The sequence below is a fragment of the Ornithodoros turicata genome, chromosome 10 (genome assembly GCF_037126465.1).
Source record: "Ornithodoros turicata isolate Travis chromosome 10, ASM3712646v1, whole genome shotgun sequence".
NCBI classification, from domain to species: domain Eukaryota; kingdom Metazoa; phylum Arthropoda; class Arachnida; order Ixodida; family Argasidae; genus Ornithodoros; species Ornithodoros turicata.
This window is the reverse complement of record NC_088210.1, coordinates 19,822,762-19,848,284: the sequence shown is the minus strand read 5'-3', so window position 1 is coordinate 19,848,284 and position 25,523 is coordinate 19,822,762. Positions and strand designations below refer to the sequence as shown.

Here is a 25,523-nt window from a genome sequence, read left to right as displayed (position 1 = left end):
GCGTAGAATTTACCTTCGAAACTCTCGTGATATTCATTGATGACTTGACTGAACGTTGACGGCCATTGCTTGGCGTGATCGAGCGTGTTTGAGAGCAACTCATCTTACGCACATTAAGGTGCGTCCTCACTGTCAGTGATTTATCCCGGCCCCCCTACACCCCCTAAATGTTTAATGAGACACCCCTTTTTCAGCTGTGTACCCCCTACAGGGGGTGCCCTTGCGATTTCAGCTTTAGACACATGTCGGTAATGATATGTTAAGGTGTAAGTATAATAATGACCCCCTCCCCCCCCCCCCCCCCACACACAATTTTTCTAAAACCCCTCCGTGCTTGGGATTCTGGATAAACCACTGCTCATTGTGCCGATGCATAGTGAGCCATAGACAAAGCACAGCGGAGAGAGTCGATCGGCATAGAGGGAGGACGCACCTTTACATCGCCGATCCCTTTCCCACTCACCAACTGTTACAGATAAAGCGTGTATTGGATGACACTCGCAAATTACCTCAGCTTATTTACCAACAGTTTACCCAGCTCGGTAGCGTAGAGGCACAAAAATGCTTTGGAAGGGGAGGGAACATTACACGGGGAGGGGGATTCTCCCCGTTTTCCCTTTCCCAATTTCACTACCAGGAGGTACGAGTTTGGGGGTGTTTGAAGGCTACGCCATTGACCCAGCTATATGGGAAAGTGAAAGCAGGATCATCTTCTTACACTCTAAGAAAAAAGGAGTAATTTTACTCCTTTTGGGGGAACTAAATGCATTGCCACAAAAAATAGTCTCTTTCGGGAGTAAATGCACGAGAGTAAATGAATGTCACAGAGCGGAGACTTCATTTCGGCGTTCGGTTCTAAGAGTACCAGGTACATAATTGGTGTGCATGCATGAAAATACTTTGAATCAAACCGTCAACCGTGATATATCGAGTGATATAAAATCTTGCGACATACATAGGGCACAATTTGCGAAAGAAGAAGCGCTAACTGTTTAGAGAGAAGGGGAGAGGAAGATGGAGAGATCGGAGAGGAGGAAAAGACGACGTCATGAGCCAAAAGGTGGGAGAGTTTGGCTATGGGACAAATTCTCTACGTTTTAGTATTCCTCTTTGCGTCCCAATAAAAACTTGCGCTGAGGGGACAACGCACGTATTGCACGAAACTGGCTTCGTAACTGGCTAGACAGTGACGCAAAAGTGGAAGTCATTTACCCTGATTACCCTTGCTTTTCTTAATCGCGGTCTTAAATAGGCCTAATCTTAGCGACGAAAGATCTCATTTTCGCGTAAATAATGATAGCGGAGCAAAAGTTGAAGCTCATTTCGCATATGCGTACATGAGGGTATATACTCACAGTACGAAATTAAAGTAACCTGTGAAAATGTTTTGTCACGAAATCTCCGCTTCGCCGTTCCAAGCACCATCCTCCATTTTGGAGAAAATTTGGTGTCATGGCGGTCCGCACGGAAAACGTCAACCAATGAAAGACGCCCAAGTTTGATTGACAGGTCAAGCCTCTTTTTTTTTTAGGCTCCTCCTAATGGCCACACTCCCTTTTAATACATGGCACTGCATGGCTCCAGATCACGTGGCCCTCTGACGTGAAATGAGCGCTGTACTCCCCGCGTTCCCGGCCGCCGCGGTTTCGGTTTCGGTTCCGGTTCATCTGGATATCAAAATTCGGGGATGTATATTTTAACGCACGTACGTGTTTCGGGATTTGTCAAACGTGAAATGGTTCGCAACTAGGATAGTCTCTCAATCTGCTATCTCGCTTTTGCCCGAAATCCCTGAATTAAAAAGTTCATTAACGAACATTAGGTAATGAAGGAACGAAGAACATTACACCAGTTAGTCTGCGCTCTATCCCTTTTATCGAACTTTAGGTAGTTAGTCATCTTGCACTTGCACACTTTCTTGGAGAGGATGTCCGCCAGGCCGTAGAACGTAATTGCAAAAGCGACATCTAAACTGCTCCTATAGCTTTTTAATAAAAATCCTGCAACAGCTAAAAATATATTTAAAAAACTCTGTATTTGTGCAGGTGAAGATACCATGCTGTAGTAACACACAGAACGGTTCCTTGGCATGTCACGCCTGTTTTCCCAACGTCTATTTCGTCGTTCTTTTCCTTTCTTTCTTTCTTTTTTTAAATCCTACTTTGCTTTTCAGGTGTTCAGACAAAAAATGTCTCCGCGTCTGTGCGAACACGTAAGGTTCCTACGTGTGCCTTAGGACAGGTGTCGCCACGTTCGAAGATCTGTGACCGAGTCCTGCACTTGGCCGAGATAAGAGGCACGATTGATGGCTCTTGGTAATTTTGCAGGTTGCTTTTCTGGTTCTCCGCGGGCCAAGGACTTCGCTGATCTCAATATACTTCTTTATCGTCATTTACTTTTATCTTACTTTATGTTTTAGACCCTAGCCGCCCAGCTATGTTTAGCATGGAAGTCCGGAGCCTAATCCGTGGAGGCACATCTTGCAGGCTGCCTAGTTGCCGTATGCTGGAAATACAAAGTCCAGACCTGCTCCGCGGGAAGGGGGATGTTCTTTTTATAAAATATCTTCTTCGCCGCTTGCCAAATTGCGTTCCCCAGAGCTACAATCTCACTCGGCACCTTTCCCTGTGGTTGCATTTAAAAATAAGTCTGGATTCATTCCTGAACCAAAAACGAAAGCCATCAGTTTGCGGCTAGGACCGCGAGCGGCGCTGTGCCGCATCTTCGTCGCCTCCCGCGAGATGGCACCAGCGTCGGAGATGATATAGCGGTGCTATGTCACAGGTTTCCATCCGGAACGGTGGTTGATAGCAGTCCAGCGGGCATTCAAAGTGTCTTTCATCGAGATGACCGAAAAGTCTCCGCTCCGATAGAACCGCGCGAACGAGTTGTTTTGTATATTTACATGTGTTTGAGTAACATTTTTTGTTGGAGTGCTACGAGCGAATTGGCGTGTGTGCGAGAAACATTTGGATACTTCGACCAGGTAAGTACTGTCTATGGTGCACTGAGCAGTCGTGCTTCAAGAGCTGTGCCCGCATCTGTGATGTCACGCGGGTTGTCTTTTCCCGATTAATATTTGCAACAGGTCCTTACACTGCAAGATACCACACGTAAAACAATGGAATGCGCTCAGGTTATTTATTATGTAACTCCCGAATTTGCAATCACATTTTGCATTTTACGTGATCAGTGTAAACACCGCGGAAATCTATAAAGCAGTTCTAGGTTGTCGTCCACAGGAAAGGCGTAAGGGAGAGAGAATCATGTTTGTCCTCTTCATTTTCGTGTCTTGTGTTCCGCTGCGGCCACTTTCTAGTTTCCCAAATGGCCAAGGAAGCGCCCGACACTTCAATTCAACTCAATTCGCTTTGGAAAAGAAAGAAAGACAGACAATTAACAACACGCGGCAATTTGCTACCAAAATTCTAGCCCCCGCTCGCACGATGTCATTAGCGGTGCACCTTGTGCATTTGTTGCGTGTATTTCAAAATTGCGTGCACGCCGTGGTGCCTCGAACACTTGTGCCGACGCGTGGCCTTGAGCAACGCCGAGGGAGGACGAATAGGCTTCCTCTTCCCTTTCCTACTCCACTTCTCCCTAAAGTGCCCTTTCTTCTCCCCCTTATGGGAACTGTGGTGGCAGTAAGACAGTAGGATGTGTTGCAAAACTTTGGAGAATTACGTTCTTTTTCTCTGATTTTCTGTTCGCGCTGCCGCATCACATGAAGGTCGCAATCGATCTACAAAGTGTCATTGGATACGATGGGAGGATTGCGATTTGGAAAACGATGAACGCAAAGGGGCGTGCCGTGTGCCCGTATGATGTGGCTATAGTTTTGTAAGTGAGCTGACAGCGTTCCCTTTCAATGGCACCGACTGTGAGCTGTATACGGCTGAACGTGTGTGTCTTAAGCTCAAACGGGAATATAATGAAGTGCTCAGTCGAGCTTTACTTCGGTAATAAGCGCGTATGAAATTATTGAAGCTGTAAAAACCCCGGTGTAGGGTGGAAAGGACACAAGACGCGCACCGGACTTGACCAGTATGTTTAACCTTCTTTGACTTTGTGTCGTTTAACTTAGTATCTATAAATACGAACACAGACTTTTTTAAAACTGCACTCGAGAATTGGTCGACTTGTACTACCGCCGCTGATTTGGAAATCCTTTACGAGACCCAGAAGATCTGAAGTTCCTGAGCATCAAGAGATGCAGGGAAAGTTTGGAATATTCCAAGTGATATGTCATTACACTATTACTAAGAACGATAATCAATCAGTCAATAACTAACATCTCCCTTACTGATTGGAATTGATTTGATGTCGTTACTCTCCTGGGGTAGAATGCGCAAACAAAGATATGCACGATGGTATGTCTCCTTGACCAGCAGACGATGTAAGCTTGCCGACCTGCTCTAACCTTCGCTTTTAAAGTGGAGACATTGTTCACATTCCGAATGACGCTTTTATAAACTGCTTTTACAAAGCTCTCGGCAAACACAGAGGGAAAGGGCCCGTCCATTAGACAAATGTGAGCAGTGTTATTCTTGTACCTTGATGCCCGCAATAGTTTCGCCGAGGACAGTTTGGAGAAGCTCTCTGTTGGTTAGACCCTCCCCTTGGAGAGTCGCCAATCCTTCCGAAAAGGACCGAGCCATCCGAAATAGACATCTAGGCATGGCTCGGTACCAGGGGGGTTGAAATAACCACCTCATCTGGAATTCGGGTCCCCGCACCTAATCATATTTGGCGTCCGGTCGTGTCGTCTGCTAAGAAATTACCGGCCGTGAAAACTACCTGTCGTGTCGTCTGCTAAGAAAATCGTCTCTCGCCAATTGCCGAATCCGTCCTTCGGAGACAATGCGAACATATTTGTTAGTCGTGTCCCATTTCTCGCGTAGAGCGCAGAGTAGTACGTGTCGGAGGACGTGCCTGTCATAGCAGAACAATAAGCGCCCGTTACAAAATCCCAGCTTTTACGTTTTGTAATTTCTCGCGCATGCTCCCGTTCTACAGACGCGTTGATGAGTGTTCGTTTGTACAGCGCTCTGCTTTGGATGCTTCGCATTAAAATTCGCTGAACGTGATGATGGTGCATAAAGTACGCATCCTTGGGCATCGTTAGCTACGCATCGATGAGGCATCGGATTATCTTCGTGCATTACAAGGACGACTTCGTTAACAATGATTCTCCGACAGCTATACTAAGAATTAAGTGGATCGCACATTGCCACGTAAGATATATTCTCCGTTATACCGTGAACTAACAGCGGAGTATTGAGAAATATCGATTTCCGTTTTCATTGATCCAGTCGGCACCCATCGCCTTGAGAGAAACCAGTCTGCTTTCATCGCTCTATGCGAGAATCTGGCAGGAAAACAACGCGGACGTATAGCGCAACACAAAAGTGCTCTTATTATTGGTGTTTTCTTTTATCGCTTTAGCCGTTACACGGGACATGCGTTAGGTCATTAGCGGTCAAGTTTCACCGGAGCTAAACGGCCAAACGGGATATATCTCGTTATCGATTGCTGCAAGAAAATGATCAGTGAAAGAAGCGAACGGCGGCTGGCAGACGTAGGAGGTGCCTGCACTTCCTCAAATGTACGCTGTGCGCTTCTCCCAATGACGTCTGTCATCGATAGGAAGAGTGATACGGGAAACAGTTCCAGGGTTTTTACTTGTTCCGAAACAATGGGAAACACTGGTAGCGACGTCATACAAACGGGATCTGTCTTCCAGACCGCATGGCTGTACTCGAGACCATAGCGATATGGTGATAAGAGCGAGAAAAAGAGAGAGAAAAAAAAAAGGGGGGGGGGGAGGCGAGAGCATTATTTTGCGGAAAGTTTGTAACAGCTCCCTGTGTGTCCCTGCCGTGTACTTTGAAAAAAAAAAAAAAAAGAAGCATGGGAGCTCTTACAACGTAAGGAAGTAATCACTTCTTCCTTTCTTTTTTTTTCTCGTACAGCCCGGAATCTTGACTGCTGATTGCGCGAAAAAAAAAAAAGAAAGACAAAAAAGAGATGGTCAATTGGGGAGTAACTAGAGCTTCTACTCCCCTAGATTGTAACTGCCCTCCATTTTGGTCCAGTGATCCTGAAATTTCCTCCCCCAGCACCGCAAATAGACCCACTTAATTAGAGGTTCGTGAAACTTTGAGCAAGACACACGCGGACAGGAGGACGACACAGCACATAGATGTCCTGTCCGCGTGCGTTTCACGAACCTCTGTCTGTACCAACTGGCCCAATCTGCCATTTTACGCCACTTAATCAGTCTCCGAATTCCTATTAGCACCATTGATTTAATCCCGAAAAGGATAACGGTCGTATAGCATGACGTGAAATTACTCTCAAAAAGGAATAAAACTACTCCTCGTTTCTATTTTATTTTTTTATTTTTGTCTCGAGTGCACATGTCGGAGAGAAGACTCGGGTACTTGCGTTATTCTTGCAGTCCACAGACAGAACAGACTTCACTGAAACATATAGCTTGTCGAAACGTTCCCAGATGATGGCTCCATGTCGCTCACTTTCTAGACCGACGTATCGTGTCCTTCGCGAAACTTTCCTACGCTTCATTACAGATAGGGAACAATCGACTCGATAAACCGAGTCTATTATCGTACAGTGCGTTGGAGTAGTTTGTATCGTTTGTAGAGGACGATGGTCTTGGCGAGTCCTGACCGGCGATGATGGAATGTCACAGCTGGCAGATGTGCGTAGAGTCTCACGCTAGGACGGTGCCGGTAGAACTGGCTGGAGAGGCGCACAGTGGCGCGCGTCAGCACAAGCACGTCTTCATCGTCGTCCGCGGGCCGCCACACATTATTTATTATACAGGGTGTTTGCTCTAACGTGTCCAGAAATTATGTTTAAAGCGAGCGATAAAAAAAGAAGCAAGTGGTACTTTCCTGCTACTTGAGTAAGAAGCAGGTACTGCTTCACTAGCAGCACCTGTTTCTTAGTCAAGTAGCTGAAAAGTAGCACTCGTTTCTCTTTTATTGCTCGCTTTAAATAAAATTTCTCGACACGTTAGAGAAAACACCCTGTATATATATATATATATATATATATATATAATTATCGTTTTCGACTTCAGAGCGGCACTTCTCAGGATGTAAACGCACACTGTCGCATTCCGCATAACTTCCAAGCACAAACGTGGCAGGCCTAAAATGTTATTACACCCGGTTTAAATACAAGGTGCAAAAGAAGCGTCTTGGGTGGAACACGACTTCATAAGCACAATAATCCAGGCTTTGTTGGTTGCATGATTAAAAGCGGCAAAACCTCTCAGTGCAATAGTAGTAGTGCAGTCGTGTCGTAGAATGGGAGGTTGTGAGTTCGAATCCCACCACTGGCTGTGCTATCCGAGGTTTTCCCTGGATTCTCCGACATACTTTCCAGACAGATGCCGCCACAGTTGCCCCTGAAGTGGGCCCAGGATGCGTACTGACCCCCCTCCTGTCCTCCATGTCTTCCTATACTGTTCTCTCTCCATCTGTCTACGCCTGTGCGCCGCTCATAGCCACAGTTGCCTCGCGGTGCTAACGTGGAATTATATATATATATAAAAAAGATACTATGATGAAGAGCGGCTAGTGGTTATAGCTATAGGGTCGCTTGGACCAGGGAAGGATAATGGACGTATTTTCATTACCGTTTCCATTTTCGTTACTGCTATATTTTCGTTTCCGTTATCCATTTCTGATACCGGCCTTTCAATCTCGTTTCCGTTACTGTTTCCGGTAATGGAACGGTTGCTACAGAGCTGCGGGAGGACAGCCCGTACGGCTCTATCAGCACACTGTTTTGCCCAAGTGCTGCTTCGGTGTCACGCGTACACCCTGGAACATGGGGACATAGGAACATGTTTTCAGTCTTCAGTCAGTCGGAGTCCTGCAACTCAAGACGGGCGTAACTTTCATCCAATGTCGCATTCATAAGCGGACGCTCTCAATAGTAAATAATACTGCCATGGCCACAGTGAGGAAAACAAGTACAAGATAAGTAACTAAAAATCATACGCTGGCATCCTCATGCTATGGTGGAGTATATAGTCATGTGTTGATGTCATGGAGTTATGAGGACTGGGGCGTGGTAAGTGAGGGATGCATCCTCGAGATCCAATTTGCGCTTTCTTCCCATGCTCTCGTGTAGTATTTAGAGCATTACAGGGAATGGAGCCATCAAAATACAAAAGCAATAAAAAATGAAAAGTCACTGAAATGTCATCGCACAACAGGAATAGCCATTACCCGAATTCAATACCGGACGATAAATTCGTTTCCGTTTCTGTTTCCGCTAATGGAGGACCGTGGTATGTGTTTCCGTTATCGTTACCATCTCCAATTTCGGTAATATACCGTTCCTGTTTCCGTTACCATTACCGTTACCCTTCCCTTGGCTTGGACATGACACGCGGTCGCAGTTTCTGGCTTTAGTAAACCAAGTCTCCCTTCGTCGCGTATCCTTAGACATCGGCTGAGACCATGTCTGAACGCACATGGTTCACCTGAAACTTTTCTCTCTATTCAAAGCCAGGGGCGCAGCGAACCCCTCCCTCCAACCTGCGAAATGTAGGCCACCTTGCATGTATATGGCATCATTGGACGCGTAGTACACGCTACGAAGTCCACCCGATACAAAGGGGATAGCCTCCAGGACGATGATGATCATCATCATCAGATTGGGGACGAGACAGACGGTGACACAACAACACAACAGCGGGAACTGCAGTTCCCGCTGTTGTGTTGTTGTGTCTCTGTCCTCTCTTTGGCTGCAAGTTTTTACTCATCCCTTTAAACAGCCAATACGTGACTGGTTTTGTTGAACGAAGTGACTGGCGCGCAGATTTGCTCACCCCTGCAGAGGCTCGCACTCTTAAAATGAACTTCACCGCATAGCAGTTCCTAACCAAAGATAATCTCGAATGATATCGTTTTCTGCACAGATTCGTTGAAAACGGGAGGCGTACGCCTTTTTTGTGACGCTTATGCTGTCCATAATTGAAAAAGGCGTACGCCTCCAGATTTCAACAAATTAGGGCAGATCATTCAACTGTTGTCACTTTATTTGTTATATTTCTTGGCATATATTATAGCGGCGCAATTGTTCTCGTAAGTACATTCCGCTATTGGAAATGAATGAATGAATCAACTTGCTAAATATAAGTGCACCCTGACCGGTGGGCTTGCTTCTTGGAGCCCGTATCAATTTGTTTCCGTGTAGCTCTCGTACAAATGCAAATACAGTTGTACGCGCTTAGTACAAATAACGTTTGTCACCCGTTATGGTTTCGGATATCCATAATCAAGCTTTTTTTTATTTGTTTCGATTTGTTTCATTCTTGAGAAGCCCGTAAGAAGGGGCGCCAAAGAGTCACCACTCAGACAGGGAGCGCCGCTTTAGGACGGCAGAAGAGAGAGATAATCTATAATAGAGGAGGAGGGGAGGGGTGGTGGTGCAAATTTCCCAATTGCACCCCCGGAGGCGAAAAGTAGACGCCGGCCATGCGTATCATATGTATGCGAGATATATTATTTATACGAGAAGTGTAAATTCCGTGGGTGATTGAATCTGAAAATGGGGCGAGACCACTTGGTTTGTGTGTGCGAGGTTGAGTTCATCCCTACGGTTTAGGAACAGTGGAATGTTTCTTGTGAAAGGCGAGTGCCCGTGGATGGGCTTGGCCAATTTGAGTTCGATACGTAAGGGGGGGGGGGGGGGTAGAAACAAGCCGGGATCATACCTATATAAGGCGAAGGTAACTGAAAGCATCTGAGATTCAGACAACCGTAGCTTATGGAAGTCGGTACCTCTGCCATGGGAAACCGAAACTTCTGTTGAACGGTTACGAACATGTCAAAACGGCGCTAAAATAACTGGATTTGATGGCAGTGTAAGTTCCAGAGGAGCAGAAACCGCAGAGGAGCCCTCACGAGGAAATGAACACCATAGGTGGGCTCTAGGGTATATTATAATGAGATGAGCAGTTGTCGGGCTTCAGAGTTGCATTGGTGAAAAACTGTCCAGTGAGCAATTGTCCGCGCCCCATCCATTTTGTGTCGATGTGTCCTGTCATTCGCAACAGCAGTTTGTGATGGATTCGCAAAAATAAGTAACAACCTGGGTCTGAGCCGTCTGAGCGATGTTTGAAAAGCGCGCCTATATTGTTCCAGCGCCTCCTTGCCGGTTGCTCACGTGTCACGTGATCTTCGGCATGTTTCCAAGATCATCTGCATCAGCCTTTCCGTTCTTTTCTTTTCTTTGTCCTTTTCCAGAAAATGAGCTTTGATATCTTGCTAGCAGTGCTGTTTGTTCGGGCGACAGACGACAGTATATTTGCTGTCCATGACAGCTTCCGGCAGCAACGTGTGACGTGCTGTCCAATAGGAGTACTCCACATGAACATCAGTGCCTCTAGTTGCGTGTGTGTGTGAACTTGTGTGCTTTGAGCGTGCTGCACATTTTAGTGTCTTGTTGCTTGCTGGTTAAAAAAAAAAATGGTACGTATTATCCCTTGCACTTTGTTGTGTCTCACTCAAGCGGTCATGCGAACGCGACCTCCAAAATTACGGCCCAGCGCTGCTGAGCGAAGCTGTACTCACCGGTGTCGCACTGTTAGGCTTAATGGATTCCTCCGCAATAATGAATGAAATGGACAATCAGGTGACACGCACATCGCTGTTAATTTATACTGTGGAACGTCGCACGCGATCCCGCAGAGTGGCTCATGTTGAGCCCAGTTATCAGGATTCGTGTTTGGGTCTGGGAATCTTCCGAAAGCCAAGTTAAAACAGATGTTTGTTTTGGGGGAATCGTATGAAGACCTGGGTGTCATTTTCACATGGCCAGCGCACTTCCATTGGATCTCAAACACATAATAAGGAAGGAAGGAACTCACCAAAATGAAGTGGGAGTTCACGGCATTTTAGACATTTGGCTTAACAAGAACTCTGTGAAATGGGGGAAGAGAACGCATTAAAAATGACCCTCGCATTGGGGGAAGCGAAGCGACATCCGGAAAAACGTGCAAAAAGTTCAGGCTTCAGTGTGGTCGGGAAGAAATGGTTTCCACAAAGTTGAAGAAAGGACATTCCAGCACATGCAGTTCGGAACATGATTCGCAAACAAAAAAGAAGAAAAAAAAAGGGGGGGGGGGGGGGTCCTGAGACTGTTGGTAGTAATTCAGAGGAAGTCAAGTTTATGACCCTCCTGGGGTGAAGGACAGCGGCCTTAATGACGTTAAGTTATGCTACCACAGAGCTCAAAGCAGAAAAGGTGAAAACTCGCGGCCAGCATGCCCCATGTCTAACAACACACCGGTTACACGTGAGGACATGAGTGGGCTACCATTCGACAATGTTGCTTTCACCAGCTGGGCTACACACCTGGCAGTCCTGGCCTGACTCCCATAAATTATTTCCTGTAACAAATTTTTGAGAAATCTTTTTGTGGACACCATTGTAGAAGATTGTCGTCTTTCCAGCAAATGAGGCGTCTGGCAGTAGTGTCGAATGCTAACACTTGTGTTCTTGTCCAAGTGCCCGTGCAGGAAGCTTTGATAGGCATCTACTCAGAGTAGTCTTGATGCTTCGTGTAACGATTCTGAGGAAGTCCTGTGCTTTTTTATATTTGCCTGTAACCGCTACCCTGGCTGAGTCAAATCAGGCGAAGCTGGATTGCAGCCTTGTCCTGAGGAGTACGCGTTGTTTGGTGCTTGGCTACAGATGATATTATTTTGTTGTCCTCAACTCTATGGCGGCGGATAACTTGGACGGTTTCTGGAGAACATCTTTTCCTTAATTGAAAGGATAACCTCAGGTCGGGAGCATCCGATATTTCAAGTAGACTGTTTGGTAATGTTTGGATTAGAGTTTCTGTGAACGCTTGGAACGCAAGACTGATATGTTTAATGTTGAACATAGAAGAAGGGTATAAACAAGCTGGTGTAGATTCAATGAGGGAAGCATAATTCCTCGAGTCTGAGCAAAACTTGCACAAGGGACAAAACGGACCAGACGACACCGTCGACTCTGAAATTGAAATAAAAGTGACCACAGGAGAAAGGGCATGAGTCTATGATTTCCTTGCTGCTCAGTAGAGATTTGTAAGAGGGGACAAAAAATTTGGCAGGGGGAGGTCTCCAAGTACAAGTAAAAGGAGTCTGTAGATGAACGACAGAGAACAATGAAATGTTTAAAATGCAGATGAACTCAGTAAGGATGACATCTTCACAAGTTCACCACTGGTTATCTTAGTTGATGCTGGCACAATTATACTATTTTGTTCTTGACGCTGCAGAGGGATGGTGACTAGAGGTGACCGGGTTTGTATGTCTTTGTAGGATGTCGAGCAGGCTTAAAGGAGTTGTGACGCCTTGATAGATGTTATTGAGAGTATTAGAGTATTGAGGAAATTATTTTTCTACGTTTTCCTTTCTGCCTGTGAAAGTCTGCAGATGGACAACACAACACAAATTATTTTTTACCATAGAGTTGGCATATTATGACCTTTGCTCTTGTTACGCCAGAAAACATCAAATCAAGCGTGCATGCCGCATTTAGTTCCTGCAGTATAATCCCGTATCTCTGGCATGTGGAGATGGACACTGAATGGCTGAGCTGCAATTTAATGCAATTCAGTCTTTACCAGTGTTAACATGTTCGTCTCTGAGCGCAACTCATATAAATCGTACGGTTGTCAACAGCAAGTGATGTAGTAGGAAGTAGACTTGGATGCACATGCGAATTCTCAGCTGAAGTGAAGTTAAGGATGCTACAATTATTTGAGTTCTCAACGACGTCAGATGAATGGAAAGTCTGCGAGCGCAGGTCAGGCATGCCAATATAACTTTGCGCTCTCATCAGCATCCCAAGGCCTTGTTCAAGAAGATGCACGGAGAGACAAACTGAGCCAGGCAGCATTTTTTTTATTACTGTGAAGCCAGTGATGGGCAGTACTTGAAGTACTCTGTACTTGTGGGCTACTTTTACTTCACTTCAAGTGATTCTGCTGAATAATACTTTCTACTTTTAAGTACATTTTGCTGTACTTTCCATTGAAGTACTTGAAGTATCCTTCTGTGGGCTGTGCCAGCTTGCTGCATGACAGCCGGCACCGCATCTAGTCTACTACCGCTGTTGTGGTGTTTACAGCACTGTGCCTCGAGCTACTGTAGCCAGTTTGCAGTCCTATCTGAGCCGATATGTTTGCACGCCTCAACACGCTCTTCTGCGTTCTTTATTCATGCATATAGCGTCTCTGTGTTTCTGTCCGAGTGGTTGCGTTTCAACGTGTGTATGTGCACATTAGTCTCAGTAAAGAGCTAAAAGGTGTGGCATAGAAAAAAAACATGGTATTTGAGTGTACTTAATAGGTAATTTCTCACTACTTTATTATATCTTTCTGTACTTAAAGTACATATGTTTTACATAGTAGCTTACTCGAACTACTTTTCCTGGTACTTTGACTATCACTAATCCTTATATTATAATCGCAGAGAACCAGAAACCCTCGTTGTGAGGTACCTGGGTCACCGTGAGGTTGTGCCTGTATTGTTCAGGAAGGTTCTGTGTTTATGTTGTCTGCTGAAGTAAGTTACCGAACTTAACTGTTAAATTTTGTTTTTTCTAGCACTGAGAACAGGGAGCAGGGATGGAGCTAGCGCACGCCAAGCCATACAAGGAGGTGCTCGATTACTTCGGCACTGATCCTGAGCGAGGACTGTCAGAGTCTCAAGTTAAGAAGTTTCAAGAAAAGTATGGCCCAAATGGTAAGGCGCTCGATCGAGTTTGAGGCAAACGATTTTCTTTGTCTGTTCTCGTTTTCCTCGGCTTTCCAAAGTGCAGAGTGGGGACCCAGCAGAAATGTGAGGGTGGCTGAAGTAAGTAGGAACGGATAGGCAGTAGTAACACAGTTGCAGCACGTGCAGTAGTCGCGTTGGAGGGCACCACGAAAATCAAGCTGCACGCAGCACGTCGTTGGGTTGGCAATACACGCATCACCAAAAGCTTATCGTGCAGTGAGAGTCGTGTCTAGTGTACAAGTCTGACACGAGAAAAGGACACTTGCTTTACGCTGCACATCACTGAGCCTGTCTAGTCTTTGAAAAGTATTTCAGTGTTTTTGATTCCTCTGGCTGTATGATGTTTCTAACCTGCACTTTTCTCTGTTGCAGAACTGCCTGCAGAAGAAGGTAAGGGCTCGCCCCTCATGACACATTAGTCAACTCCTATTATTATTATTATTATTGTGTTTGTCTAACTCACGCTCTTGTTGTTCTCAGGCAAGCCCTTGTGGCAACTCATTTTGGAACAGTTTGACGACCTCCTAGTAAAGATTTTATTATTAGCAGCTGTCATTTCATTTGTGAGTACTGCTGACTGCAGCTTCTAAGCACCCTGAGAGCGCGGTAGTATTCAAACTGACACATCCTCTGTGCAGGTGCTTGCATTATTTGAAGAACATGAGGATTCCATCACTGCATTTGTGGAGCCCTTCGTCATCCTCCTGATCCTTATAGCCAATGCCGTAGTAGGTGTTTGGCAGGTGAGTTTCTTTTTTTTCTTCTTCTTTACGAAAGGTGCGACACCGCTTTGGTCGAAAAGGGTCTTCACTTCCTTCGTAGTGTAGAGAGTGCTGTTTATGCAGAAACAGTGAGCACCACAGTAGACTTGTTATTCGAACCCTGGTATTTCGTACTTACTGTAATTGAGATTTAAAATCTGTTTTGTCAGGCTATGCTTTGAATGCATAGACTAGCTACGGGCAGAAAACGGCTCCTGCGCGTTGGTGACACCATCTCTTGGTGAAGCACCAACCTTTGAACATGTTGCTCACTGATGTATCTGTTTGCTAAAGAAGAATCTCATAAGGAGCTGCTTGCTGCATTGGCTGCAAATTTTTTGTTTTGTGGGCTTGTATATTGACAAAGCGGTTAACGATAGATAGGTTTCTTTTAAAGTAGCACAGAGGTCATTTTTAACACCGTTTTCGTCCTATAAAACTGTGTGTAAAAAATCGGGTAAATAAACGTGCACTAAATTCGTGAGAATTTTGGGTGGAAAAACTTCCAGTATGCTGAATTCGGGGAGATCAGGCTCAGTTACTCAAACTAACTGTAGTGGTTTGGTTCAAACGGTGATGTAACTGCATTTGCTGCCAAGCAAGTAAGTTAGTGCATTCCTACAGACATCCCAGTGATGGCAGTTTGCCGAGTAAAAATCTGGTTTCACCCTAAAGCGGCAACCTTCAATTCGGGGAAGAATCGGGTAAAACCCTAAAACTTCAGGCTCTATATATTAGTGAAATTGCAATATACAACATAAATTACCTTGCAAGGTTGCCCATGGGTTCGAGAAGAATGGAGAGGTGCCAACTCAAAACTTCAGGCTCTACATATAACCAACGACGATAATTTTGTCTCGCAACATATATGTGGATGAATTCTGATAACTGACCCCAAATAATTCCCACAAGTCCCCTCGAGTTTGAATTAACGAGGGTCTACTGGGTAGGTGGCGCTTGCTCGTCTAATATACTAAAGCCGACGTCTCTGGTGCTCGCAGGAGCGGAATGCTGAAAGTGCGATAGAGGCCCTGAAGGAATATGAGCCTGAAATGGGCAAAGTCCTCCGATCAAACAAGCAGGGCGTGCAGAAGATTCGAGCCAAGGAAATTGTACCGGGCGACCTGGTGGAAGTCTCCGTCGGAGACAAGGTGCCTGCTGACATTCGCCTGGTCAAGGTCCTCTCCACGACGCTTCGTGTAGATCAGTCCATCCTGACGGGAGAGAGTGTCTCCGTCATAAAGCACACGGATCCCATCCCCGATCCTCGTGCTGTCAACCAGGACAAGAAGAATATTCTTTTCTCTGGCACAAACATTGCATCTGGAAAAGCTGTCGGCGTTGTTATTGGCACCGGCCTCGAGACCGCCATTGGTATGTGGCGCCGCGAGTGGCGTCTGTCGTGCTTTATTATGACGCGTCTTTTTGTCTGCAGGCAAGATCAGGACTGAAATGACTGAGACTGAAGAGGTCAAGACGCCTCTGCAGCAGAAACTCGACGAGTTTGGTGAGCAGCTGTCCAAGGTGATCTCTGTCATCTGTGTGGCTGTGTGGGCCATCAACATTGGCCACTTCAACGACCCTGCACACGGTGGCTCTTGGATCAAGGGTGCTGTCTACTACTTCAAGATTGCTGTGGCCTTGGCTGTGGCTGCCATTCCAGAAGGTCTTCCCGCCGTCATCACCACATGCTTGGCTCTTGGGACTCGCCGAATGGCCAAGAAAAATGCCATTGTGCGCTCTCTGCCATCCGTGGAGACCCTCGGTTGCACCTCCGTCATCTGCTCAGACAAGACCGGAACGCTCACTACCAACCAAATGTCCGTCAGCAGGGTAAGCTCACTCGTTTGCTAATAAAGTAGGGTGCACTTTTGCTGATGAAAGTGTCTTCCTTCTTCCAGTTCTTCATCATTGATAAAGCTGAATCGAATGACATTGCTTTCCACGAATTTGAAGTGACTGGCTCGACATACGAACCCATTGGTGAAGTGTTCAAGAACGGAGCCAAGGCCAACTGTGCCAGCTACGAAGCTATCCACGAAATGACTACAATTTGCACCATGTGCAACGATTCTTCTATTGATTTCAACGAGGTGCAGTGAGCTGTTTGACCTAACAAACTTGGCACACGTAGCTAAAGTGTATGTTTTGTGTTCCAACTTTCAGTACAAGCAAGCTTTTGAGAAAGTTGGTGAAGCCACGGAGACTGCCCTGGTGGTGTTGGCTGAGAAGATGAATCCCTTTGGCTTTGACAAGAGCGGCAAGTCTCGCCGTGATGCTGCTCTTACGGTCACTCACGGTGTTCAAGGGATGTGGCGCAAGGAGTTTACCCTGGAGTTCTCTCGTGACAGGAAGTCCATGAGCTCGTACTGTTCCCCGCTCAAGAGTGGAGCAAAGGGCCTTAGCCCTGGACCCAAGATGTTTGTCAAGGTATGGTTATGTTAATGAAGTTACTTATAAATTTAGAAGGGTGCTTAAGTTTAAATACAGTGCACGTAGGGCCTGATTCAAATCCGCAGAAACAGGATTTAACCCTATATTTCCCCGAAAGCTGCTGGGCCAGGGCAATCCAAAGTCGCCACAACTAACATGGAACTTTGGAAACTGTGTTGTAAATGCATAAATATGCTCATACAAACAGTTAAAACAGAGACCCTGCTGCCTCTTAGGTCCATGGACTAAATATTGATACTCTTTGTCATCTGGTGTATCATGTGTGTTATGCCAAGTAAACCGAATATTTACACCCGATTCAATCTGATTCAATCGGAATTGGGTTGAATCAGGTTCAGTTCAACCCGATTACACCCGAGTTATTGAAGCAAAGCACATAAAACCAAATATTTACGCCGCCATGTTGCTGAAAAATACTCAACTCGAAAAAGTCTGCCCCTGCACACCACTTATAGTATGCATGTCTCTACGTTAATATGTCAATGCTAAGAGCTGCTGTGTCCTTCAGGGTGCTCCAGAAGGTGTGTTGGACCGCTGTACCCACTGCAGAATCGGCGAGAAGAAATTCCCCATGACCGCTGCCCTCAAGAACCGCATCCTCGACCTGACCAAGCAGTACGGCACAGGTCGTGACACTCTACGCTGCCTGGCCCTGGCTACGTTGGATAATCCTCCAAAACCAGAAGACATGGACCTTGGAGATTCCACAAAGTTTGTTACCTACGAAAACAGCCTCACCTTTGTTGGTGTCGTTGGCATGCTGGATCCCCCCAGGAAGGAGGTGTTCGATTCCATTATGCGCTGCCGCGCTGCTGGAATCCGCGTTATTGTCATCACTGGTGACAACAAGGTCTGTAGGTTTTGCTTTCTTCGGCACAGTCATTTCACCTAGGGTATTGCCATTCCAGGGCACAGCTGAAGCTATCTGTCGTCGTATTGGCGTCTTTGGCGAAGATGAGGACCCCACAGGCATGTCTTACTCCGGTCGTGAGTTCGACGACCTTCCAGTTGAGGAGCAAAGGAGGGCGGTCCAGAGGGCTCGTCTCTTCTCTCGAGTGGAACCTGCGCACAAGAGCAAGATTGTGGAATTCCTGCAAGCAGATGGAGAGATATCTGCCATGGTAAGAAGCACGAGAAGGTGTTGAACAGGTTTGTTTACTTGAAACATGTTGAAGCAACACGAGACAGATGAGGACAGGTATGAACAGCATCATCAACACTGTGTTAATTACACTAGCTGTCTACGAAAAAGTGCAAGAGGCAGTGTAAAGGAGTGAAAACGATGCACGCAACAGGTGCTGTATACTGAGCCCAATCGAATAGAAAAGTGTATGCCTCAGATAGTTTCTCAGACATCTACGCTGCCATTTTCTGAGCAATTCAATTCATTGTCTATAAATTGACTCTGAGTAAAAACAGGCCCATCTTAACAAAAATTGATTCCGAGTATGCTCCATATCGATGACAAAACATTACCAAAACCGACAGCTACCCTATTCACGCCGTTTGCTCTACGGTGCACGAAACGTTGCATGGACGTCTGAGATGGTGCAACATTTTCGTGAACTAGATCTGCACTACCGCTGCACTTTTTCCAATCGAATGATCGAGGGTAGTGCAAAGGCTGCACCTCTGCTGAATTGAATGTGGGAACTTGCACTAGTTCAGAAAGTGCAGCCCAATCGAAGACCGCTACTGTGTCCATCCTCATCTATGTCACGTTGCTTCAACATGTTTTTGTCGTGGTAAGTTCCACTCAATCTTGCACGCAGTATTGAGACTGTCAATGATGTTGACGTTGGTCCTATCCAGACTGGCGATGGTGTAAATGATGCTCCTGCTCTGAAGAAGGCTGAAATTGGTATCGCCATGGGTTCTGGTACAGCTGTCGCAAAATCTGCCTCCGAGATGGTGTTGGCAGACGACAACTTCTCTTCCATCGTTTCCGCCGTTGAAGAAGGGCGTGCCATCTACAACAACATGAAGCAGTTCATTCGTTACCTGATCTCTTCCAACATTGGAGAAGTCGTCAGCATTTTCCTGACTGCTGCCCTCGGCCTGCCAGAGGCTCTGATCCCAGTGCAGCTGCTGTGGGTGAACTTGGTGACAGACGGTCTCCCAGCCACGGCCCTGGGCTTCAACCCTCCGGATCTCGATATCATGGAGCGGCCCCCACGCAAGGCTGACGAGTCTTTGATTTCTGGCTGGCTTTTCTTCCGCTACATGGCCATTGGAGGCTACGTCGGTGCAGCCACAGTGGGAGCCTCCACCTGGTGGTACATGGTTGCACCCACTGGTCCCCGGCTCACCTACTACCAGGTGACGCACCACTTGGCTTGCCTGAATGACAAGGAGAACTTCAGGGGCATCGACTGTACCGTGTTCCATGACCCGCACCCCATGACCATGGCACTCTCTGTGCTTGTCACTATTGAAATGCTTAATGCTCTCAATAGGTAAGCTCCCTATAATTCCTCTGTACACTTCTGTACACACTTAATCTTTTGCTTTAGCTTGTCTGAGAACCAGTCTCTTCTGGTGATGCCTCCCTGGACCAACATCTGGCTGGTGGCTGCCATGACCCTTTCCATGACCCTTCACTTCGTGGTGCTCTACTGCGATATCCTCAACGTTAGTCTCACCAGTAGCGTGTCAGTTCAGGGTTGCCAACTCTGTGTCACATAATGTAGCTGTAGGAGGCTTGCAAACACTATGAAGGGGACAGGACAGACACTGCCCTCTCAATCTCCTAGTGTTTGTATGTGACCTTATTAAATTATGCCTGTTTCGTAGTTTTTGTGCCAGCTAATTCTCAGAACGCGTCTGTACCCGTTTTGATTTCTAAGTGAGTGACCAAAAACTTAGATTTACAGATGACGTTTTGGCGAACTTAATATAGGAAAGAGTAGCCAAGTAGCCAACCATCCAAAAATATTTAGAAGCCATAAGGACAAGAGTAGCCATTTTTTGGGGGGAGAAAAAGTAACCGCAGTTGGCAATCCTGCTCGTCACTGCTTCTCGTTGTGCCCATTTTCTCACGTTCACTGTTCTTTCAGACTGTGTTCTCAGTCTGTCCGCTGTCCGTAGCGGAGTGGATGGCAGTAATGAAGATGTCCATCCCGGTCATCATCTTGGACGAGACCATGAAGTTCATTGCCCGCAAATTCATCGACGGTACTCAATACTATTATGAACTCTCCCTGCTCATGGGCACGTGGGTGGGATTCCTGGCTCTGGCCATCTGCTCTTCCCTGTAGTCCTTCAGGAGGGACACCATTCCTGTTGGACATTGTTTGCAGCGGTTCCCCCTCCCCCCCAAATGGTGCCTCCCACTGACTCTAACAGTCTTCCCCCTTCCGTGGGGTAACAATGCACCCCCCCGCTGTGTTATCTTCCAGTTAACGATTGGTTCTAGCAAAGGATCGACTCCCTTGCATGGTGGCTGGAAGACTCCAGAGCCTGACTGCTACTGACTGACGAGAGGATGCCATAGCATAGGGCTTGAACCCTAAAATTTGTTTCCCAGTGTGTGTCTGTGCATTCTTTGAGACTCTGGTAGCTAGTAACCTAACTAGCGTGGCAGTGCCTATTGCTACATCATCTCCACAATGTTCTCTTCTTGGAGTATGTAAATAAGCAGCACCCATTGTACATTCGTCTGTTTGGGAACGCTGGTGTACATAGCTGAGGCTTGGTGCGGTGACAGAGTGGTGGGGTGGGGGTGGGGGGGTCTTGCGGTCACTCACTGGTTCTTCTAGTGCTGGGATGTGGAAGGCTAGGAATAAAGAAGGAATACGTTGACTGTGCATGGTAGTGGGCCTCACCTGGGGGGGACCTCTGGGTATAACTACTCCGCGGTGAAAGCACAATATGAAAGGTGTACATAACAGTCCGTGGAGACCTGCCAAACAGCAGTTGCGAGGCTGGTTTCGAAGCCTTGCAGTAGACAGTTGCATTGCGTGTGCCTGTAAATTTGCTCTGGCGAGATGTTGGACAGTAAAAATAGTGGGTTCAGTAGACTACCCAAGGAGCACGCTCTACTGGCTGGATGTCTGCTGGATGTCTGCAATACTGGTCTAATGTTGGGCCAGTATTGCAGATGTTGGACAAAGATAATGTGCTGCATGGGTAGGCACCTTGAAGTTTCGAATCGTTGAGAATCTATGGTAGTTGCATTGGAGACTAACTGCATGAAAGTCTGCATTGTAGTGGCATACATTGATGTAAGTTTTGTTGCTTGGTTTCATGTGTGGGCTTTCTTTTTTTTACCCTAACAGGGCCTGCTGTGGAGTAAGGGCAGTAGGCCACCCATCCACCTACCTCAGCAGTTGCATGAACCTCCCATTCCACCAGGTACCAAATCCTCCCATCTCCCTCCTCCATCCCATGTAGTTGTCCTCTGCAAGATTTCAACAAAATGCTTTCATCCTTTCCCCTACTCCTTCCTTACTGTAACTGCCTATCTATCTATCTATCTACTGTTATCCTCGGGCATGCGACTTAGTATTGTGCATGCACTATTGCTAGCCTGAACATCTTGAAGATTTTTCCATCTCTCTCGGCACTCCGGCATGGCCTGTGTTCTTATGCTCTTTAGAGCACTGCACAGGCAGCATTCTTAGTCCCGAGGTCAGCCTTTCTTCGATGGGCCCAAAGTGAAGGACTTCCAGATTTTCTGGCCCGGGCCTGGCCTGAGGCCTAGGCTGCCCAGCTCGTCAACTACAGAATAGCTGGCTATAAAAGTTGACCGTGACCGACAGGGGCGTGACACAGGCTCGAACCTGATCTGGGCCAGTCACTGTATGGGCCCTGACCTGGCCCGTGCCCACAATACCAAACCCGGGCCAGGCCAGTCGGAAGACTTAGCTGACTGAAGCCTGTGCAGTGCTCCTTATTGCTTCTCTGTAGCAACCTTCAATTTCAACTTGTTCTTTGTAGTGTCATTATATCTTGTGCATGAGTTTTGTATTGACCCAGGTGAAGAAGCATAGGCCAGGTGTCACCAACCCTGATTAACGTTTCAACAGAGATCAGTGATCCCTCAACTTCAATTTAACCCTTAACTCTGCTTCATCTTGGTTCAAAGTTAACCAGCCTTGGTGAAACTGGGTCCATGGCAGATTGTGTACAGCTTATGTTACTGTGTGCACCGTATTTGTTTCCCCCCATGAGCCACATTTACACCTCCTAAAAGTAGCATCAATTCGTACTGGCCCTGCTAGGAAAATATTTGGGGTGCTTGCATGTATAACTGTATTTGCTGAGCAAACTTGAAACCTTGCAACATCGAATTTCACTTAATTGATGTCAGTACTTCTTCCTTGTCTTACATGCCTGTTTACCTCATGCAACATGCCTTCATTGTCATGCCATTCTGGTACTAGTATCTTGTTAGTTTCCCCCGAGCTGCAGAGGATTGGCTCTTGCGTTGGTTAATACTTCCCGTACCACTCTGAGAAGGTATGTAGTAGCAACCAAATACGGTGCCTATAAGGTCCGTATGCATGGCTACAAAAACGACAGGTGACAGTTTCTGAGAGACCCGAGCTTACGGGAAGCAGGAGTATTGGTTGAATGAGGACAGGGAACTGGGTAAGCTACAAAATGACCTGGTAACTTTAAAGGAGCACTAAAATGCAAAAACAGCTTGCTCTCAAATGAAAGTTGGTGTTTCAATTCGTGTAATGGTGATTACCGTTCAGAAAAAAATGCAATGACAACAGAGCTGTCTTTGGCGGCAACAAATGGGATCCCCACAAGGCCAAGATTGGCGGCATCCAATGAGACAGCAGGAGAAGCGCGCGCATACCTGTCGGGGCAGTGTGGATTTGGAATGGGTATTCCGTATATGTGCGGCATTATTCAATACAGATTCACTGAATTGTAGCCCACAACTGTTCTTGCAAATGTTCCACTGATAACATTTATCTTCACGTCCATCAGACAGCGATGGCAGTCTGCTTTGCAATGCGCACTATGTTTTTCACAGAGACTGCTCCACGGCGTGGCATGCACAGCAGGGACTAAAAACACTGATGTACGAGCTGAAACCATGTTCGCTGCTTAGCGCCAAAGCAAGAAAGAGTCCGGTATAATTTCGACTGTGGCTTCGTAACAGGACCAAAATTTTAAATTACGATATGTAACTTAATTTGAAGTGAACTTGTTTTTGCATTTTAGTGTTCCTTTAACGCAGTGTCTGACATGGAAACTTGCAGTAAATGTGCAGGCATCATTCGTGGTCAGTGAATCAAATTCTGTATCAGTTGCAGCTAAAGAAAAAGGTTCATAATACCTACTGCTTGAGTGTTGCTCAAATTAAATATATAGTTCTGAAATTCAATTTTATAGTGTAATTTTACAAATTTTTAAAATCTTTTTGGTGTTCTGTTACTGAGAGGAATAATATGCAGCATTCCTTGGTGAGGAGTATTTAGGTTCCACCTGTACTTATCTGTGCTGTCTTATTTCTTTGTTTAAAGTAGTAGGTTGATAAAATATTTTGAGTTATACATAGGACTATACAGGTATATATTTAGCACATAAAACTACCTCAAGAATTTAGAATTCCTTTTAGGTTTTTCTAACGTTTAAATCTCTCAATGAAATATAACTGTCTCTGGCATAATTTTCGTTACTTCACCAGAGGTGTTTCAATCCCATTTTCTCAGCGAAATTTTCTCTTGGCTTCCATGGCATAACTTAATCGAAAACATTTGTGCTGATTTTATTTGTGTTTAGATATATATATTGCTTATGAGAACATTTGTATTGTCTTGCAAGCACCCAATTCTTAGAACTTTATGGCTCTCATTTGAAATCTGGAGGTTATATCTGTCCAAGAACTAGCTGTTCACATAATTTTGCAATAAGACTAGTCTTGTTACATTGGAAGTGGCTGAAGCAGCCTGAGTTGTTCAACTCTTGGCTCAACCTCTTCACAAAAACCAGGGTGGAAAGTGTATCGCAAAATCGCAACTATAGAACTTATGATGTATATGAGGTGTGTTATAAAGCTTCCTCCCTCAAAACAAAAAGAGGTAGGTTAACACTAGAGGTAGCAGGACCAATCGGGTGATGTGTTTCCCTTGGGCCTGGTGTGTCACAAGCATCTCGGTCTTGCTTTCCTAGAGAAATCAATGCCAACCATTACAACACTTTGGGCAATACGATGTTTGTCTACAGGAGGGTAAGAAATTGCTAGGGGGCCCCTCTGAGATCACTGAACTATGACTTGAGACAGTTCGGATTATCAACGTTTCCTTACGAGTGACAACAGCACGAAATACAGCAGTTTAACGCAGCTTAGGCTCAGACAGTTCTGTCATACTGCTCGTGGTGCCATTTACATTTAATATTAACCCTGCAAACATGGACGTACAGATCCAGAAAAAGGTACACGGAACACCAGAGCGACTTATTTCTTGATCGGAGCAACACCCTAGCAGTGAACAGGAGTGGACACACTTCTTTAATTGTCCATGGGATATCCAGTCTCCTGTCTAAGTGTGTCTGCTCCCGTTTGCTGCAAAGATGTCGCTACGACGAAGAGATACACCATTCTAGTGTTCCGTGAACTTCTGTCGAATCTGTACTAGAATGCTTTTCTGAACCTTCCCTACCTCCTTAAACCAAATCTTGTGTGCCCCAGGTTCACTTGCAGCACTAACTGCACTTTCACTGCATGTTAGGTTTATGGTACTCCATTAAGGTATGAATTTTTCCTTTGTGACCTGCTGGAAGGGCAAGGAAGATTGGATTTTCATGACAAAGCATTAGTGCATACAAATTTGGAGTTGAATATTTGGGTACTAACTAGTGCACTAAATACTATGGGGGGAGACAGGGTGTTGTTTCCCTCCCTCTTTGTTTCCATTTGACACTAACAAAATGCAAACTCTCAGCAAAAGTCCTCTGTCCTGGATGACCCCCCATTGTGTCACTGCTTCGTAATTTTTGCTTTTTTTCCCATTTTGAGTTGCAAGCTTTCCTCGTTTGATGTGCTTGGCGGTGACCTTTGCAGTTGCTCCCGAGGTTGGTCAGAAGAAAAAGAACTAAGCAGTGGGTGTGCAATATCCTGCAAGGTTCCTACAACTGAAAGGGAGATCCTGCACCTACACATCATCAAACCACTTCTCCATACCTGTCCACGTGTATAGCTTTGGCTTATGTTGCTGATCTCCATCCTGTTAAAGGACGTGCCGGGCTCATACCTGCCATTCCCCACGAAACCCATCACTTCTTCTGAGCCTGTTCTCTCGGCTGTAGGGGGTGTTCTTCTGTATAGTGTTGTTTTTTTTAGGTAGGAACCTCGTTCTTCCCAGTGTGTGTATGTGTGTGTGTGCATAACGGAACGGACCCTTGTGATACTCTAGGAACAAAGGGGAGGGAGGGAGGGAGAAAGGGGAACACAGAGAGAGAGAGAGAAAAAAAAAGAACCCATGTACCATAGATAATTAATAGCGAATTAAAAAGAAATGACATTACAGCCA

The 25,523-nt window shown here is 46.0% G+C and overlaps 1 protein-coding gene across 1 annotated transcript; it reads left to right on the top strand.

Moving 5' to 3' along the window:
* The first annotated feature begins 2,768 nt into the window (after positions 1–2,768).
* LOC135370891 (calcium-transporting ATPase sarcoplasmic/endoplasmic reticulum type-like) lies at positions 2,769–25,519 on the top strand. Its single transcript, XM_064604793.1, has 15 exons — positions 2,769–2,986; positions 13,645–13,783; positions 14,189–14,206; positions 14,297–14,379; positions 14,455–14,559; positions 15,579–15,951; positions 16,013–16,410; positions 16,479–16,670; positions 16,744–17,007; positions 17,540–17,881; positions 17,940–18,152; positions 18,844–19,487; positions 19,545–19,662; positions 20,088–20,205; positions 25,055–25,519. The coding sequence occupies exons 2-15, from the start codon at positions 13,666–13,668 to the stop codon at positions 25,087–25,089; spliced, it is 3,021 nt and encodes a 1,006-aa protein (XP_064460863.1). The 5' UTR covers positions 2,769–2,986; positions 13,645–13,665; the 3' UTR covers positions 25,090–25,519.
* The last annotated feature ends 4 nt before the right edge of the window (positions 25,520–25,523 follow it).

Excerpts from the sequence above, each read along its gene's own strand:
- LOC135370891 (XM_064604793.1), top strand. The coding sequence starts at position 13,666 with ATGGAGCTAGCGCACGCCAAGCCATACAAGGAGGTGCTCGATTACTTC. Across the intron at positions 15,952-16,012 it reads CGGCCTCGAGACCGCCATTG|GCAAGATCAGGACTGAAATG; the intron begins GTATGTGGCGCC and ends TTTTGTCTGCAG. Across the intron at positions 17,882-17,939 it reads TCATCACTGGTGACAACAAG|GGCACAGCTGAAGCTATCTG; the intron begins GTCTGTAGGTTT and ends TTGCCATTCCAG.